Source organism: Onychostruthus taczanowskii, unplaced genomic scaffold (genome assembly GCF_017590055.1).
Source record: "Onychostruthus taczanowskii isolate IOZ18803 unplaced genomic scaffold, ASM1759005v1 scaffold57, whole genome shotgun sequence".
Classification (NCBI taxonomy): domain Eukaryota; kingdom Metazoa; phylum Chordata; class Aves; order Passeriformes; family Passeridae; genus Onychostruthus; species Onychostruthus taczanowskii.
Window position 1 is genome coordinate 5,467,651 of NW_024503346.1, and position 17,473 is coordinate 5,485,123.

The 17,473-nt window shown below is 43.7% G+C and overlaps 2 protein-coding genes across 10 annotated transcripts in view; one reads left to right on the forward strand and one right to left on the reverse strand.

Annotated features, from left to right (window-relative positions):
- Positions 1–8,301, reverse strand: part of DIDO1 (death inducer-obliterator 1) — a 52,957-nt gene extending 44,656 nt beyond the window's left edge. For 4 of the 7 annotated variants that reach the window (XM_041417789.1, XM_041417785.1, XM_041417790.1 and 1 more), the window contains exons 1-2: positions 8,181–8,301; positions 6,410–6,545 (exon numbers count right to left, since the gene is read on the reverse strand). The gene's annotated coding sequence lies outside the window, so the exon portion shown is untranslated. Of the gene's footprint in view, positions 1–3,174; positions 3,732–3,787; positions 3,892–6,409; positions 6,546–8,180 lie in introns of those variants that run through there. The other 3 variants (XM_041417787.1, XM_041417788.1, XM_041417786.1) reach the window with 2 other exon arrangements.
- Positions 8,302–8,530: 229 nt separating this feature from the next.
- GID8 (GID complex subunit 8 homolog) lies at positions 8,531–15,217 on the forward strand. 3 transcript variants are annotated; one of them, XM_041417793.1, is made up of 5 exons: positions 8,531–8,850; positions 9,916–10,045; positions 11,176–11,372; positions 11,865–12,062; positions 12,394–15,217. In XM_041417793.1, exons 1-5 carry the CDS (start codon positions 8,683–8,685, stop codon positions 12,565–12,567), a joined length of 867 nt encoding a protein of 288 aa, XP_041273727.1. In that variant the 5' UTR covers positions 8,531–8,682; the 3' UTR covers positions 12,568–15,217. The 3 variants fall into 3 exon arrangements, with proteins under 3 accessions (XP_041273727.1, XP_041273729.1, XP_041273728.1); XM_041417795.1 differs by lacking the exon at positions 8,531–8,850 and adding an exon at positions 8,883–9,302; XM_041417794.1 differs by lacking the exon at positions 8,531–8,850 and adding an exon at positions 8,884–9,274.
- Positions 15,218–17,473: the final 2,256 nt, after the last annotated feature.

Genomic DNA, 17,473 nt, shown 5'->3' on the forward strand with positions numbered 1-17,473 from the left:
GGTTTATTTCTGCTTTCAAGGTCTGAACATGATGAACAAAAATCAGGTAACAAACAGATTTTGCCTATTACGGAAAGTTGTGAGCAGAATCAAAGCAGTGTAGAGAGCTCTACTGTTTTGGGGTTTTTTCCCCTTTAATACAGATTAAGAAGCAATAAACACAGTTTTAGGTGGTCAAATGCTTAGATTAAAAGCCCAAGCACGATCATCTCTTAACAAGAAACCTCCTAAAGGCTCCAGCAAAAGCCAATTTTACAAGTCATGGTTGAAAGTTCAGTCAACAGAAGTATCAATTACAAACACTGCCGGGGTTATCGCCCAACACACAGGATCTTTAGCACTCCTTTGCCATCATCTTAAATTCAAGTATTTTGTAAATACATACTATATATTTGCCTAATGTTCAATTTCTGCAACTGAACCTGATCTCTTTAGCAACTGTCCAGGAAACATTGCTTAGGGAAAGCAATTCAGACCCTCTGGCATTTCTCCACCGGGGCACCAGGGAAATTAGCTCTTTATCAGGGCCATTAGGGGAAACATTGCTTAGGGAAAGCAATTCAGACCCTCTGGCATTTCTCCACCGGAGAAGTTAGCTCTTTATCAGGGCCATTAGAAACATTCAGTTGTAAATCCAACAGCTAAATCAGAGAATCTTAAACTTTAACTTTTCACAATCCCAAAGCTTGTTTATCTTTAAATAATCTATCATTTCTGATCCTACCAGTACAGCTGTTGAAGAAAACAAAATCATGTGGTTATGCAACTTCTTCCCTTATTTTGTCTGTAAAAAGTGAGTTAAAATATAACCTCTGAAACTCGCTATCACTTTTATTCTTATTCCACCAAAAGAGCTTCATTAAATAAGAACAGAAATTAACTTCTTCCAAATTTGGTGAAACACTAATTACAGCATGCTGATTATGTTATTAAGGATACAGTAAACACAGTTGACGTTCCAGTTTTGATTAGAACTTACTGGGAAAAAACACATAATGCTCATTTAATATGTGTGTCTGAGCGGCCTAACTGGAAACTTAAGCTTTTTAACCTCGAAGTCTATCAGTGCTCTTGAGACCACCATCAATAACACCTGTCAAATATCTCTCTATTTCAGAAGCTGCCTTAGATAAAAACTTCCCAGCAGTGAATCCTCCAAGCATTAAGTGGGAGCTAAGACCTCAGGCCTGACTGCACACACCAACACGAACCAGCTCTTGCATAAGCTGGGAAACCTTACTCGTATTAAAATCCTCTCCTCGTATCTCTTACCACTGCTCTACTACTTGTGGCACAAGAGACACAAGGCAGAAAGTGCGCCAGAGAATAAAACTGGTGCAGAGACACCATTTGTGTCAACTAAAGCCATCTAATGTCACTCTCGTCCAGCCCAGACCCTGCCCCTACTTCCCTCAGCTACGTTTTATAACTCTCAGCCCAACCCCTTTAATCCTTGCTCTTCCTGTTCTCACTAATCCCTCCAGCTTAAAGTTTCAGGCTGTACAGAATTAAAATCCCAAAGTCGTTAAGTTATAACTATAAAGACAATTACTATCAGAATACTATAAAGACAATTACTATCAGAAACAAATAACGTGATCAATTGGCAGAAAAATCTTAGTAGTAAAGCTGGATTAAGCAGAAAAAACACTGGCTTCTAGGAGTCCACTAGTCACTGAAAAAATATTTATTCAATTTTATCTACTAACCTAGATTAAATTCTATTTGCATTGCTTTGGGGAGTTTTGGGGTTTTGGTGCTATTTGCTCTTTTAATTCAAAACCCATCTTTCAGTTATATGAAAACATCCTCTGAATCATATGTGGATAGATATTAGTTTATATTATTATATTTCAACAGTTTTAAAAACTGCAGGTATTTTTGCACTGTACATATATTTGCAAGACAGCAAAACCTTCATTTGCATACTAACAGAAAATACCTCTTAGAGAAACAACAGAAAAACTTTGTAAAAAATTATTTAAATGCTGGTTTTGAAAACACAAATTATTTGATTTTCTCATCACTGGAATTAAGCAGTCTCAATGGAGGCTGAAGGCCAACATGAGCCCTTAGTTTTTCACCCCAGTGCATTAGAAAACGTTTATGTGTGACACCTTTCTGGAACTGTCAAGGGAAAAAAAAATTAAGGCCTTACTGATGGCTATTTTAAGCTTACTTCTATATTTATTCCTATAGAAATTTCTAAATGTCAGGGAACGATAACAAGCAGCTGGCACACATAAAAGTGGAGCACAACCCAGAATATCTACTACAATTAACATGGTACACTTGGACAGTAACTACACATCATTTTTCACTGACCTGCAATTAAATTGCTTAAACAGCTAGCAAATTTTGTTTGTAGAAGCAGCACCAAGATTGTTAAAGCTAAAATAATTTTAATTACCCCTTAAAACTGAGGAAAATACACAAAAAAGCATACAGTAGAAAAGGTTATCATAAAATGAGGTAAAATATAGTTTAATATTACTTGCCAAAGAATTTAGTTAATCAAGACTGTGATTACTAGGTATTCGAAAGCGCTATTTCTGAAAAAATGTGAACTCTATTATCCAGGGGAAAACCAACCAACCAAAAAAATCCAGTGAATTCAGGAATGCAATATACATTCTTCTGAGCGAAATAAAAGGAATCAACCTTTTTTTTTTTCTCCCTGAAGTTCCTGAAATGAAAACCCATGAAAGCCCACGCAAGAAAAAGAGCACGTTACACAGTTTCAAATTATTGGAGATAAAAACTGCAGGGCGAGCATAATACACATTCGTTTTATAACACATTGTGAGACTGTAACATCCTTTCCAAGTTAAAAAGGACAAGCTAAGATAGCAAGATTTTCATAACCACAGCTAAAACATAAGCTGTTGCTTGGAGGTATAAACCATTTACCTGCATTAAACACAATTTGGTCACCACCAAATAATGGTTTTTGCAAGCGAAACAAACTGCTCCAAATTATCACCACCTCCAAGAGACAGCATTTAAGTACATTAGTACCATTTAAGTACATTAGTGCCAAGGACAGGGAATTGGCAAGGAATTTATTAAATATTTTAAACCGATCAACAAATCACTGTTTAAATATTCGGTTTTTTCTCCCTACAAAACAGTCAGCAGAACATGATTACGTTCAACTCCTCGTGTTTAACTCACCAACTAGGAGTTTCTCCTTTGCCCAGAGAAAACCAACACCTCTCCAAGGCAGGGAAGTTTCAGTCCCACCCGCCGCAGCCCCGCAACGATTTCGGTGGGGCTCGGTTGGGTTTCTGGGTCCCCACGGGCGCTGCCCCGCCCCAGCCACCCCCGGCGCGGGCCCGGGGCCGCCGGTGCAGTCGGTGGTGCCGTCACGAAGCAGCTTCCCGGCGTCAGCTTGGCCATGACGGCGACGGGCTCCGAGCACACCCGGCCTCCGCTCGCCTCTCCTTCCCCCCAAGATGGAGGAGCCGCCTTCAGCCCGCTCCGCCCGGGGAGCGGCCCTTCCGCTCCAGCCCCGCCGCGGCGTGAGCCAAAGGCTTCCTCCGCAGCCCCGCACGGAGCCGCCGCCTCCTCCGGACCGGGCCAGACCGTGCCGTGCCGTGCCCGAGCCGCGTTTCTCCCCGGGGAACCCCCCCCACACCCGAGCCACTCCGGCCGCCCGCCCGCCTCCATTTTATAGCGAGCCCAAAGGCGGCCGGGCCGCCTTTCCCGCGACCTCCCTGCCGCAACGGCGGCCCCGCTCCCCCTCTCCTCCCTCCCCGGTGCTCCCCCACCCGCCTCCCGCACTCACCGCGAGCAGAGAAGGGGAGCTCTCGCCGCGGCCGCCAAAGGTCTCAGCCGCGCCGCGCCGCCATTTCCTCCTCGCTCCTCGGCAAGCGCTGGGCGGGGTCGCCCCGCCCCCGCCACCATCGACACCGAGATGGCGGCGGCGGGGCCAGAGCGCCGCCCTTGGCGCGCGCCTCCCGGAGGACCCGGCGGGCGCTGGGCGGGAGAGCGGCGGCCCCGCCCCTCGGCGCCATGGCGGCCGCTCCGCTCCTAACGCGGGGCCCTCAGCGCCATGGCCGCTCCTCCTCACACGGCGCGGCGCCTGTGCCCCTTTTGCTCTCGCTCCCCGCGCCCCTCCGGGCTCCCTCAGGCCCGCTCCCGTTTCTCCGCTCGCAAACCCGGGCTGATCCCGGGAACGGCAGCTTTAGCCATGGTTCCTCAGGGTGGACGGGCAGCGGAGGAACGTGGCAGAGGAGCCAGGCTGCTGCTGCACGGCCACCTGCTCACAGCAGCTGTGCTCCCCACCTGTGCGCATTCCACTGGGACCTGGCTGGTTTTCTGTTCTACTCACACTGTTTGGCAAATAGCTGCTGTAATGCTTCCTCTGACTCCCAAGTTCAGAGTGCTGATCTCTGAATCTGCCCATCCAACACATGGAGCCTCCACAGGAAACATCCTTAGTCAATGATTAAGCTACTAAAAAACCACTGCAGGATCCAAGCTGCTACACACAGCTACAGAAAATTAACTTCCATTTACATATGGAATTCCTTCTGCTTTCTGGGATGTTGGCACCCAGAAACATCCGCTCCTGACAGCCACTGAGGGATCCCAAGGGGTATAAAACACCCCCATCACCATACAGAGACTCCTGACCTGGGCACCTGGAGAGCCTTTAGACAGCAGCAGGTGTGAGGTTTGGCTCTTTGGTTACGCTGATCCTGCACATTTTTTCCTCATGGATTGATAACGCAGGTTTCGGGTGGATTCCAGATAGATACAGTGTTTACTGAGATTAAGGAATGAAAACATGGGGGGAAAAACCTACCTAGGAATAATTCTACAGAATTATAGGATTCTGTCAAGTAATTTGGTTACATCTTTTAGGAGTCTATTCATTACACTTCTGGTGGCAACAGCTCAGGATAATGTTGGAAAACTTGCTATAAGCATAGTCAGCCTCTTTCTCCAGCTGTAAAACTGGGCAGTTTTAACACTTCACCCAGGAACACCACGAGGTAAAAAAACACAATCGATTCCTGTACAAAAGTACAAAACACCACAACTACGGGCAAGCAGGAATTCAGATTTTGTTCTGCAGCTACAGAGCTGCAATAAATGAAATCACATGGAGGGGAAATACCTTAGGGTTTGGTAGATCAAGCTGCACTGTGATTTATGCTCTGGGAAAAGCTACTACCATGCTTTTAATGGATAAATTTAGCTTCTAGGGAGTGCTCAAACCCAGGAGTTACACACCAACAGAGAGGGAACGTGCAAAAGAAGGAACTGCACAGCAGCAGTGAACAGGAGATGCCTGCCACAAGGAATCCTGCAGTGACACAGGTATTAAATTCCTCTTACACACATTTAGTAAGAGGCTTACACCACTCTAATGTAGTGGTGATGCAATCTGCACAACTTGAGCATCTACACTTCCAACCACAAAACCTCTACACCTCTGTGTTAAAGCCAATCAGAGGATCCACCTTTGCTGACTAAACATGTGTCACCTTCATCATCAGCACCTCAGTTCTTTCCTTGTTGTCTTCCTAATTCTTTTCCTTTTACAGCCTAATTTCTTTAATTTGGGAAATTTACTCCTGGGTTACTGGTCTGAATCTACATCATACTGGCAGCAAAGCAGGAGGAGCTTTTTTTGATTACAATGTGAATTTTGTGTCACTTTTGGCCTTCTCTCCTGTAATATGCCAGTAATTAGTGACTTGTTTGAAATGAAAACTCTGCTGGGAAATCCTAGAAGGGATTAATAGCCATCAATCACCTTCTAAAACAGTCTAATAAGCACTTTAGCTGTCTCTCCTCCTTAGACACTAAGGAAGCTTATGCTGAGATACCTACAAATCCCTCAGCACTAACTCTCCTTAAATTTTTTTCCACTTCCTTCCAAAAGTGGGTGGGTTAGTGCACTAACTTTCCTCTGCAGCTGACACATCTTATTTATGCCTTCCCTAATTAATGCTGGGGGTTTTTTTAACTTTGGCTTTCTAAAACAGGCCTCAGTTATATTTGTTGTGTCTCACACAAGGGTTGTTAGGTGTGACCCATAAAACCTTGTGACATGACATCACTGTTGTGTGGCACAATGTCCCCAGATCTGGGATGTCACTTCTCACCCACCTTCTCCTTAGCCACCGTTTGAAGATGCACAACTCTTAAACATAAACACAACACTTATTTTATGTTCATTCCTTCCCTCAGTTCTCCATCACTGATTTCTCTGAGTGAGCCAATTGCAGCAGCCAGCAAAAACTGCAAATGAGAGCCCACGGAAAGAGCATGGATGAAAGCAAAGGGGCAGGTCCTTTCCCCTCCTCAGTCTCTGGTGATTTGCTTGTATTTAACAGATAATTAATACATTTAAGTCAGAAGAGACTAATTTATGTTGGCTGTGCTCCAACTTTACCTTTTTTCTTTCAGTGGAAAAAGACCTCTGTCCTCAGAGCTCTGCACATCACAAAATAGGCACGTCAGGTGTCAAGGTAAGGCTTCTTCAGGACTCCTGATTCTCCAAGGCTCCTGATACTTATTTTCCACAAAGACTAGATAAACACAGAGAAATACTTTAATGAGGGTTAACCATGTTCACATAAATAAATAACCCCATTCTTTACAAACTTTCAGAATTTTCCCCCTCTCCAATTCTAGGCAAATTCCTTCCCTTCAATACAAGCATTTTTCTGAGTTCTCCTGGAATTAGTGACTTGGTTTGGCATTCACTCCACGTGGCTCCAAATATTAGTCATCAAAACACCTCTTTGAAATTAGGATTTAACAAATTTTAATTCATGTTTAAAATCTATAAACTGCACTTACAGTTATTATAGGTTTCTTTTAATCTCAGTTTTGTCATCTCGCCCCCCAAAAATTCAACTTCCCATGTTATTACTGCTTCATCACAGTAAGATTCTTGTAGAACTCTGGCATATGGAAGATGTATTTTGGGATAATTTCCCAAGAGCAAAGTAGTTGTGCATTTTAATACAACTTGAAAGTCACAGGAGTATCCTGGAAGGTTTTCCCTGAGCAATAAAGGAAAGGGCTTTTTCCAACTTTTGGGAGAATTATAAAGGTTTTAACAGAAGTCAGTGTTTGGTGCTAGGAAAAGAAGGAATGATGTAGGAAACCTTTTCCCCTGCATTGTTGCACAGCTTTGGATCTTCCTAGAGTATAAAATATGTATCATTTATTACTCAAGATACTGCTCAGTTCCCCAAACATGCAGAATTTTCATTGCACTCAGAACATCAGTAGGGGGAAAAAAAGGGTATGGATCAAGATTTCCATCCCTGGTGGTGTTCCAGGCCAGGCTGGACTGGGCTTGGAGCAGCCTTGTCCAGTGGAAGGTGTCTCTGCCCTCTATCACTTTAAAGCTATTCCTTTTCCTACCACTGTGGTTCCTGATGAAATTCTGCTGCCCATGATATTCTGCATGGAATCAGGACTTAAGATTTTGTTCTTTATGTGTCTCTTCCAACTCAGGATATTCTATTATCCTGATTATTTATTACATTGTAGGTATTCTCTCTTTCAGTGTAAGCACAGCTGTAATTGTGATTGTAATTGAAAGTTAATTTTGGAGCCTGGACTTTATTGCAGTTACAAAATCAGAAGTGAAAAGTGTACAGCTAGATCCACATTCCCCATCCGTGTGAGTGAAATTACATTTTCCTGAGGTGTATCGTTGGCAGCATTTCACACAGACAACTGTACATTTTAAGCCTGTTCTCCCTTTAAGTGTACAAATCGAGGATTTGTTGCAAAATGTGAAATATGCAAAATTTTCTGAAGGTTCTTTTTAAGTTTTAGGGAAGTTAATAAAGCTTGGTAAGAAGGATGTATCAATGATAGTGGACACAAAGAATGCAGAAATCATGGGCCACAAGGCCATCTGACAGAACTTCAAGATAAGGAACACACTAATAAAGCAAACTCAGCAATTGTTCTGAAATCAGCTCCAACTGGGTTAAAGGTAATTAGGGCAGGGGCAGATCGTGACCACTGATGGATCCAAAACACAAGACTGAGCATGCGGATTAAGCAACTTGTAGCCAACGAACATTCATTCATTTGCTAAAATGTATAAATAGTAAGAAATGTTGATAGTTGGTGTGTTGGCTGTGTGGATTTGCCACCCAGCACCGGTTTCTGCGCAGAACTGTAAATAAATCAAATACCTCGACTCTGTGTGTGGATTGGCTTCTTGTTCACCAGCTGCAAGAACCTATTTTGGCAACATCGCGTTCCTGCTTTATCTGCAGTGACCCACAAACCCCGGCGCGGGTTCATCAACGCCTGAGCAGCCGCCGCGCCTTTGGACACAGACCATCAATGACAGCTCCCAGCGCCGCCGAGCACACACGGGGAAGCTGCCGGGGCTGCACAGCGATACCGCAGGCTGTGCCCAGCCCGCTTCCCTGGCAGATGCCGGGGCCGCAGCTCCACGGCCGCTCCCTACAACCGCTGCTCGCACCGACCCCGCCGTGACCGCGCACGAGCCGCCGCCGCCGCCTCACACGGCGGTTCCTGCGCCCCTCGCGCCGGGCACGGCCCGGATCAGCCTCTGCCTCGGCTGCTCGCAGCGGGGCCGGCGCTCAGTGCCGTGAGGGGAGCGTGGAGCGGGCGCGCAGGGCAGGAGGAGGAGGAGGCCGGCGCGTCCCTCAGAGCCCCGGGTTCGCCATGGCTGCCCCCGCTGCCCCGGCTCCGCTCCGCGGCCGCGTGTTCTCGCCCGCTCCCAGCGCGCTGATTGGCCGCGAGCGCCGCTCTCGCGAGACCCGCGCGCCTGCGGCCCGGCGGAGGCGGCGGAGGCCCCGCGTTCGTGCGTCGGAGCGGCCCCGGGCGCGCGCGGTAAGATGGCGGCGGGGGGGCCGCGCCAGCGGGCCCCGATCGCTCCCGTGGCCCAGCGCCTCTGTGGCCCGCGCAGGGCCGGGCCGGGCCAGCGGGGGAAGCCGGCTCTGCGGCGAGCCGAGCCGGGCCGGGCCGCAGCAGCAGCGCGGGGTGGCGGGAGCCCCGTTCCCCCAGCGCGGTTGCGGGCGGCGGAACGCGGGGCCGGGAGCGATCGGGGCCCGGGCGGGTCGGGCTGCCGCTGTCGGAGCTGCCGGGTGCGGGCCGGCTTCGGCCGCGGGTGAGAGACGGGAGAACCTGTTGGAAGCGGCTGGCGAAGAGGAGTCGCGCTGCCGCTCGTATTGTGTGGCAGGGCTGGCGGTGCCTGTTGCTGTTGTTGTGGCCGCCTGTCCTCCTCTTTCGTTGCCCCCGTGGTCGTGACTTGGAGGTAGAAATCGCTACTCAACGCGGCTTTGGTAAAATGCTTTGCCTGCCAATCCGAACAGAAATATTGTCTAGAAAAATAGTGGAGATAACGTTTTAGTAGCGCTGACAGGAGAACTTTCAGGGACAGCGAAGCTGAGCTGGTGTAAAGCTTTGATTTGTACACTGGGCAATATATCGCGGACAGTTTTGTAGCTGTGCAATATAGGGAGCTGTCCGAAGTTTTGGTGAAGATTTAAAGCAGATATTGTTTACGTAGGCATGGCTATAAGTGTTTGTCACTGTCTTTCTGTCTGGCTGTCAAACTTTGATTCGCTGGTTTCACACTGATGCTGCATGTCCTGTGTAAATTCTGTACAAGATTTTTATGGAGTGGATTTAAGAGTAAGTGGAAGAAGATGGTATTTGAATTTTTTATTCTGAGGTTTCTGAAAGCAGCTTTACAGCCTGGCAAATAGATACGGGAGAGTGCAGGAATGAGGAGGAAAAAAATGCAAAAACTCTGGTTTAACATAAGTGTCAGTTTTGGATTATTAATTTAAATGAGCTCATAGAAAGCTCTAAAGATGGCAATAACACAATTCTTACACACATTAAACTTATTTCTTCTTGAATCATGTTAAATGAGATGCTTTTGTTTTGTAGTTGGAGTCCAGGATGAGTTATGCAGAAAAACCTGATGAAATCACGAAAGATGAATGGATGGAAAAGCTTAATAACTTACATATCCAGAGAGCAGACATGAACCGCCTTATCATGAACTACCTTGTCACAGGTAAAAACACCTCCTCATGCCTGGAGGCTCTTCATGTGTGTCATACTTTATCAGTTTGGGGTGGAATATGGAACTGGATGGAGTGGAATTAAGGGCTGTGAGAACTTAGTCGTTGCTGTTGGCTTCTCTTAGCAAAGCCCAGCTGCTCTGGTGTTCTCTTAGCTGCAGACTGACAAAGAATCAGAGACTGAGCAGTTCTCATGGAATACAGATGACATTTATGAGCCTGAACTCTTCTGTTAAATGCTAGAGAAAACAAAGTGTTTTCTGCAGTGCTGTAAACATGACCTGCTTCTCCGTGATGTCCTTTTTGTGCCATTGAAGCAGCTCAAGATAAGTTGCTGTTGTTAAATAACAGTCTGAAAGCTGCAAGAACAACTATCAGAAGCCAGTTTTTAACTGGGCAGAAAGATAAACTCTGAAAGGGCACTGTTGTCAAAATAATTTGAGACCAGAATATTAACCCCTTCAGCACACGGGCTGGCTTTGTACTTGGAACAACCCAAACCCCTGTGGAATTGTTGGCAGTAATTAGGTGCATGCCATCCCGGGAAGCTGTGCTAGGGCGGAGGCCTTTGTACCATCTACACCCCTGTTTACACTGAGCGTAGTGAGGCCTCTGGGTTGAAGGAAGAGCATCTCAGTGGGTGGTGTAAATCAGTTTTGTGTCTGTGAATGCAAGACCTGGGGTTGAAAAGAGCTGTTATAACCTGAAATACTACACAAGAAAGCAGAATTATATCTTCTTGTGTATCTTCTCAGAAGAACTGCTGGATCTGTGTAAACAGATCTGGGGCTGGAGGGCGAAGCAAAACCACCCACTTGAAAATGTGACTTTCACAATCTCATTTTGCAATAAGCACTGTGCTTTATTTAAGTATAAAACAGGCTTCCATGTTAAGAGGTGTTGGACTACAAGTTGCTTCCCTGGAGAGTGAGCATACATGAGTTCAGAATGAATTAAGCATTTACTCTAAAATGCCTTTTGGATAAATGAGGAGAATTTTTCACAATTTAGGGTTAATCTTTAAACCCCCAAATTGCACCAACAACACTCACATTAAACTGATAGGTTTTCTTCTAAAGTGTTTCATGCAATACATTCTATGGGTAAAATGTTCCTATTTCAGAGGGCTTTAAAGAAGCAGCAGAGAAATTTCGGATGGAGTCTGGAATTGAACCCAGCGTGGATTTAGAGACTCTGGATGAAAGAATAAAAATCCGTGAGATGATCTTGAAAGGGCAGATCCAGGAAGCCATTGCATTGATAAACAGCCTCCATCCAGAGCTGCTGGATACCAACAGATATCTCTACTTCCATTTGCAGGTGAGCACAGGTGGCAGACTTTTATCTTTGTCTTAGAGTTTGCTGAGAGAATGGGAAAAGTAGTGAAGAAATTCAGGTTATGTTAGGACCGAACAAGGATGCAGCTGTGGGTGTTCTTGGCATTTTTTGGTAGCAAGGGGAAACTTTGTGGCATGGTGCAGGAGCCACTATATACAGTTATTAACATGAAAACTTGTAACAGCAGCAGTGACCTTGTGACTTACCAGCTTCCAGTTGATGTTGGCCTGAATTCCTTTAGTAATCCATCTTCTCAAACCCTGGTACCAAAAGCACCAAGTTCTCTTTTTCAGTAGCTTTTGCAGCCAAGTTGCTGCTCCTTGTCTCACACATTGAGAAGAATTGACCTCAAACTGTCAAATTACAGATTAGTATTTGTCTCAAATTACACACCAGTGTCTGAATCTTCCAGGCTTGCAATAGTGAAGATTTGTTAATTTGTTGGGCTAATATTGCTGTGTCTTTCGTGTGTAGCAACAGCACTTGATTGAACTGATTCGGCAGCGTGAGACAGAGGCAGCTCTGGAATTTGCTCAGACCCAATTAGCAGAACAAGGGGAGGAGAGCAGGGAATGCCTGACAGAAATGGAGCGCACGCTGGCTCTGCTTGCCTTTGATAATCCCGAAGAATCACCATTTGGAGACTTGCTGAACATGATGCAGCGACAGAAGGTAGTCCTTTCTCAAAGGGAACTGATGTCTTTTATACGTATGTTATGAAAATAAAATCTAAATATTTTTGAAATGCTCAGAGAAAACTTATATAGTGATACGCAAAAGAACAGAAGTGTTTATTGAGCAAGATTTTAAAAATGGTGTTAATGTATTCCAAATGTATTCAACTGCTTGGCTCTCTTCCTTGCTTTCTCGAGGCTTATAGTCTGTGGAGCTTTGTCCTGGCCATTTCTGAGGAATTAGCACTCTAGGTGTGATCTTCCCAGTGTGACTTTAGCAGTGTTAATCGTATGAAAACTGTCACTGAACTCCAGTTTTTCTTTTCCAGGTATGGAGTGAGGTTAATCAAGCTGTTCTAGACTATGAAAATCGTGAATCAACACCCAAGTTGGCAAAATTACTGAAACTACTACTGTGGGCTCAGAATGAGCTGGACCAGAAGAAAGTGAAATACCCCAAAATGACAGACCTCAGCAAGGGGACGATTGAAGAGCCCAAGTAAAATGTGTGCAGATGGACATCAAAAAATCTTAGTACTGCACAGTATACATTTATATCAGTCTGTGACTGAAATATTTTTACTACAGTACAGCACTCAATTCAGATTTTTCAATGAACATCTAATTTGAAGGGAGAAAAGTCCCTTTTAAATGCTGCAAAAACTGCATTGAAAGGCGCTGTATCTCTTTGGAAGTCTGACTTAGGCTATGCACTATAATACATTTTTAAAAAAACAATTAAACAGGACAGGAAAAATAGCATTTTTAAAAGTACAGAACTCAAGCTTTCTAATTGGCTGCTGATGCCTAGTTTAGTGGCCAGTGAGTTAATATGGAGTTATATTGGCAACTGTTCAGTTTAACTGTCTCCTGTTTGAAATGTGTATATAGAACAGTGAATATTTTCTACCTTTAAGTTATAGCCAGATATACATTCCCCTTAAAAGTAACTGGTCAAGTTTTCATCTATAAACTTTGCAGTAAGGTCAACTTTTTGCTTAGGAAATAGTGTACAAACTTGTAAATCATAATTTAAGGACATTTGGTTTTTTTTCTTCCTTGTTTCTGACTTCTTGGTGCTTTATATGGTGAGAGCTATGTTCATAATGGATCAGTGACCCATCTTTTCAGGAGGAGTATTGATGGAAATAGGTTTTTTCTTAATATTCACAAATGACCAAAATGGCCCCAGAGGCATTTGAGGTTTTGGGTTTTTTTTTAACAGGGGCCTTTTCCCCCCTAGGTTAAATTTGCAGCAATTCCAGGTGGCTGCTACAGCTTTGAAGGCCACTGGATGTCTGTAAGCTGAAAGACTCATGTTAGGAAATCAAGTGGTGGGGAGGGATGCTTGTTGAAGCCTCTGATGCATCATCTTGTGCAGGATCTGCCTTCATGCTTGCTGAATAAGAATTGTAGTTTTAGAGCTACTTGGGCTGTTTTTATGCCTTGAGCTAAGCAAAGCAGGGCTGTCTAAAACCAGAAATTTGCATTTTGTCACTTCTTCCATACCTTTCTGAAGAGATGCAGTTCATCCTCATCTGTATTTGTTTACTGACTGTCCTCACTCCAGTTAGAACTATAGTTTTAATGTGAAGTCCAGACTTTCAAGTCAACAAATTGTAATCTTCTGGGTATGGGATGTTCTGGTCGAGTGATTGCAGCGCTGCACCCTGGTTTATACCCAGTGGTAGGAAGCACTAATCTTGCCAAATCTATCTCTAGATTTTTAGGTCTGTAGATCAAGTTTTGCCAAGCACAGAGCAAGCTGATGAGTGAAACAGTTTAACATTATGAGACACTGGCAGTTGTCACACCAGTCCCATACTGTACATAATCTAGTCTTGTATGGTAGGTATTACCCTGTAGAATGAAACTTAGTTTTCACTTAATTTTACTGGAATACTTAATGCATTAAACTGTATAAAGCTTTGCAGATACACCTGGCTTAGGGGAACTAACAAAACATGTTACTGATTGCATTACTGTGAACACTGTTTACTTGTGTAGCTATTTTTGGGGGGGAAGCCATTGTTTGTTAAGCAGCTGTGAGAGATGCAGAGCACCAAGGTTAAGCGAGATGATGGATGTAACAAAATCATTTGTTCCCATTTCTTACTGATTGTTCTGTTCTTCACTTTGAGGCATTTGTGGTAGGGAGGTCTTCAAGTTTATATATAACAAACAAGCTATCAGTAGCCCCCCAGCTACAGCAGCAGTTTGGCTTTCCTTCACCCAGGCTGGTTATTCTAACACCAAACTTTTAACAGTTGTGGGTTTGGTTGTTTTGGGGTTTTGTTGTTTTTTTTTTTTTCCTTTTGAAGTCGGTTGATGTCTGAAAACCATGTATAACTTTTAGTTTGTGAGAAACTGTATGGTTAATGTAACTTTGTTTAATAACAAACTGCAGAAACAAAACTGGAATAGCACTAATTTCTTTATGTAGAACTGATCAGCTTTTCCTCTCTGTTCTGACACTTGTGTTGTTGAATCTCCTGTAAAGCTTCTCCCGGGTGAAGTGGAAAGTGGTGCGGTTTTGTGGCACGATGAGCATTTTTCTCCATGAGAAATGCAGTATTACAGCCCTGGGTGAGAAGTTCACTGTCCTTCTAGAACGCTACCTTAATTCCATAGAGTATTTGGGCAATGATTGAGCATAGATTACTTGAATTTCCACTAGCTTGTTGTTTTTTTCCATTAAAAAATAAACACGTTTTTAAGGGGGTTAATATAAAATTAGTCTAGAACTATTTCACTTTGTTTTTATGAACATGCCACATTGATAAGCAGCTTTAATCTGTAAAGTTTTTGGTAACTGCAAGAAGATACTCGAAAGCTATGCATTTTAGAGAAAGCATAAAGGTAGTGATATTGGTACTTCTAAGGATCTTTATATTAGTGTATATAAAATAGTTTGCATATACAAATATAATATATAATCTGTTTGAAATATTCTTGAATGGTAGGGGCTGTGAAACATATTATAATTTATGGAAATATTGTACACAGTAAACAGATGTCTCAGTACACAAATGAATTTTTGTCATATGCATGAGAAGTGTCTTATTTGGTGACTACTAATGAATGGGCTTTTGTTAACCCATTTTTGTTAGATAACCACTTTAACAAATACTATTAAATGCCACTTTGATCAGTTTGCTTTAGTGTAAAAATACATATTTTGTTCCACTGAATTTAGAACAATATGAAAATAACTTTTGTAAGAAGATTTGTTCCAAACCCAACATTGGCAGACAGATCTGGTCATTAGAGGTGGTGCACTCATCCTCCCCCAGCCTTGTCTTTGGTGAAAGCAAATAAGATTTTTTCATCCATGCTATGGATGTGGAGAAGCTGGATTGTAAAATATCCTGTCTTATACCTCTGCAGAAAGGCTGCATAGCAAGTGTGTTTGATTAGGCTACAAATCTCCCTCCTTTTCCCAAAGCCATCACCTCCCTGTGACTGTCTTTGCTGTTCCCATGTTTTGTTTCTGCCTGTCAGATTTAAGCTAAGCTGTGGCTGCTTCTGTTGTACAAAGGAGGGATTTCGGAAGGGTGGGGGTTCACAGACTTTCCTGAAGATGAAGTTGTGGTGGTACTTGGAAAAATACTTACTGAACTCTTTAGTTTTGTATAGTTGGAAAAGCAGAGGCTGCTGCACAGAAACTTAACAGCAGAATTTTGAGTAAAGCATTTCCTCTCAAGACTTTTGGAGAGGCAAACCTACACCTTTAAGCCAGATAAAGTACCTCTCTCTCTTTAAGATGATTTCATTGAAACACTTTCAGCTTCTTCCACCCACATTAAAAGAAAAATTGAAAAGAATTCTGCCTTCTTTCCACTCCTTGTAAATACAGGAAAAGCCACTACATTATTCCAGGGTGATTTTATTGTTTTTAATTTGTAAAATTTATGCTTTGTATGCTTGAGTATAAGCTTGAAAGCATTACTTTAAAAAAATCCTTGACTAGCTGAGCGTTGTTTGACTTATTTCAAACCACCTTGTGTCCAAGTGGGTTGCAAAGCTCATTAAATGGAGTTGGATCCCTGTGTGTTGTGTCTTCAAATGGGGCTGCTGCTGTCAGCCACGGCTGAGAGCATCCTTGAGAGCCAGAATAGGATGTGGAGTCCTATTTGCCCTAAATCTGCCTGGAGGCTACAGGTTCTGACCTGCACTGTAGCTCTCTCTTCCCTCCAGAAGCGACACCATGTCAGGAATTGTTTCTGCTCTGCTGTCCTTAACAAAAAGGGACGAGGAGGGCTTGTAGCTTTTGTGTGAGAGATGGTGTCCCCAGCCCTGCTCGCTGCTGGGTGTGCTCAGCTGAGCACAGACAGAACACAGAGCTCCTGAACAGCACCCTCAAAAGGATTTGTACTTCTCCATGGGCACCTCGGGGTGCTACAAACTATTTTCATTCCTTTCTGCTCCCCTCCTGCCTTCACCTGATCAAGTTAAGCACAAAGTTGGTCAAACCACTGGTGGGCTGCACGTTGATGCTTTCAGGCACCCCAGACCACAGAGCCCTTCGTATTCTGTCATGCTGTTCGTGAGGATTGCAACATGATTCCAACAATAGTTACATGAGGATTCCAACATTATCCTGCTACCTTATCTCACCTGGATGAGTTGCTGCATGGAAGTTGCTGTTGATTTACAAGCAGGCAAAATTTGCCAACTTCTCTGATAATTTGCTTTTTTTTTTCAATTGCTGCCTAGTAATTTTGCCAAGTTGGATTATGTAGCAGTAGAAACCCACATGTTTTCTTTATTGTGTGGAGAAGTTGCATTGAAACTGTGCTGGGTTAGGGAGCTCTCAAGCTGCTGTCACTGTCCTTTCAGGAGACAACAATTGTCCTTCATGGAATGTATGAGCCTATTGTTCCTTTCAGGATTTGAACCTAATCTGTGCTTAACTTCATAAAATCTTCAAATAATTCAACCATTGTATGGGTGAACTACAGGGATAGTAAATGTCAGGTCAAATATTAACCCAATAATCTTTTGTTTGGTTTAATCTTTTGACAGATTAAGCCGAACACAGGAAAAATGAGAGGAGGTTGTGTTCTTCTGTAAAATTATTTTCTTTAGTCAGCACCTGTCCTCTGAGCTGATTCCATTTGTCATTTAATCAGCTTGGGAGAGGTTTGCTTATAGAAAATCATACAGCAGTAAAAGGAACCATGTCTGTGTGTTTACTCTTTATTTATGTGAATGTGATGGATGTTGCACTCAAACACTTTCAAGTGCAGCTGGTTTGGACAGTGAAAGTATCTTCTTATCTGAGAGGCAGATTAGTCAAACTCCTAATTGAAGAGGTGGCACTGAGCAAAACAAAAGAGTACAAAAATAATGAAAATTTGTGCTTGATTTCCAACTGGACTACTAGCTCACTGAAAGTATGATTCATTG

Excerpts from the sequence above, each read along its gene's own strand:
- GID8 (XM_041417793.1), top strand. The coding sequence starts at position 8,683 with ATGGCTGCCCCCGCTGCCCCGGCTCCGCTCCGCGGCCGCGTGTTCTCG. Across the intron at positions 10,046-11,175 it reads CATGAACTACCTTGTCACAG|AGGGCTTTAAAGAAGCAGCA; the intron begins GTAAAAACACCT and ends TTCCTATTTCAG. Across the intron at positions 12,063-12,393 it reads ACATGATGCAGCGACAGAAG|GTATGGAGTGAGGTTAATCA; the intron begins GTAGTCCTTTCT and ends TTTCTTTTCCAG.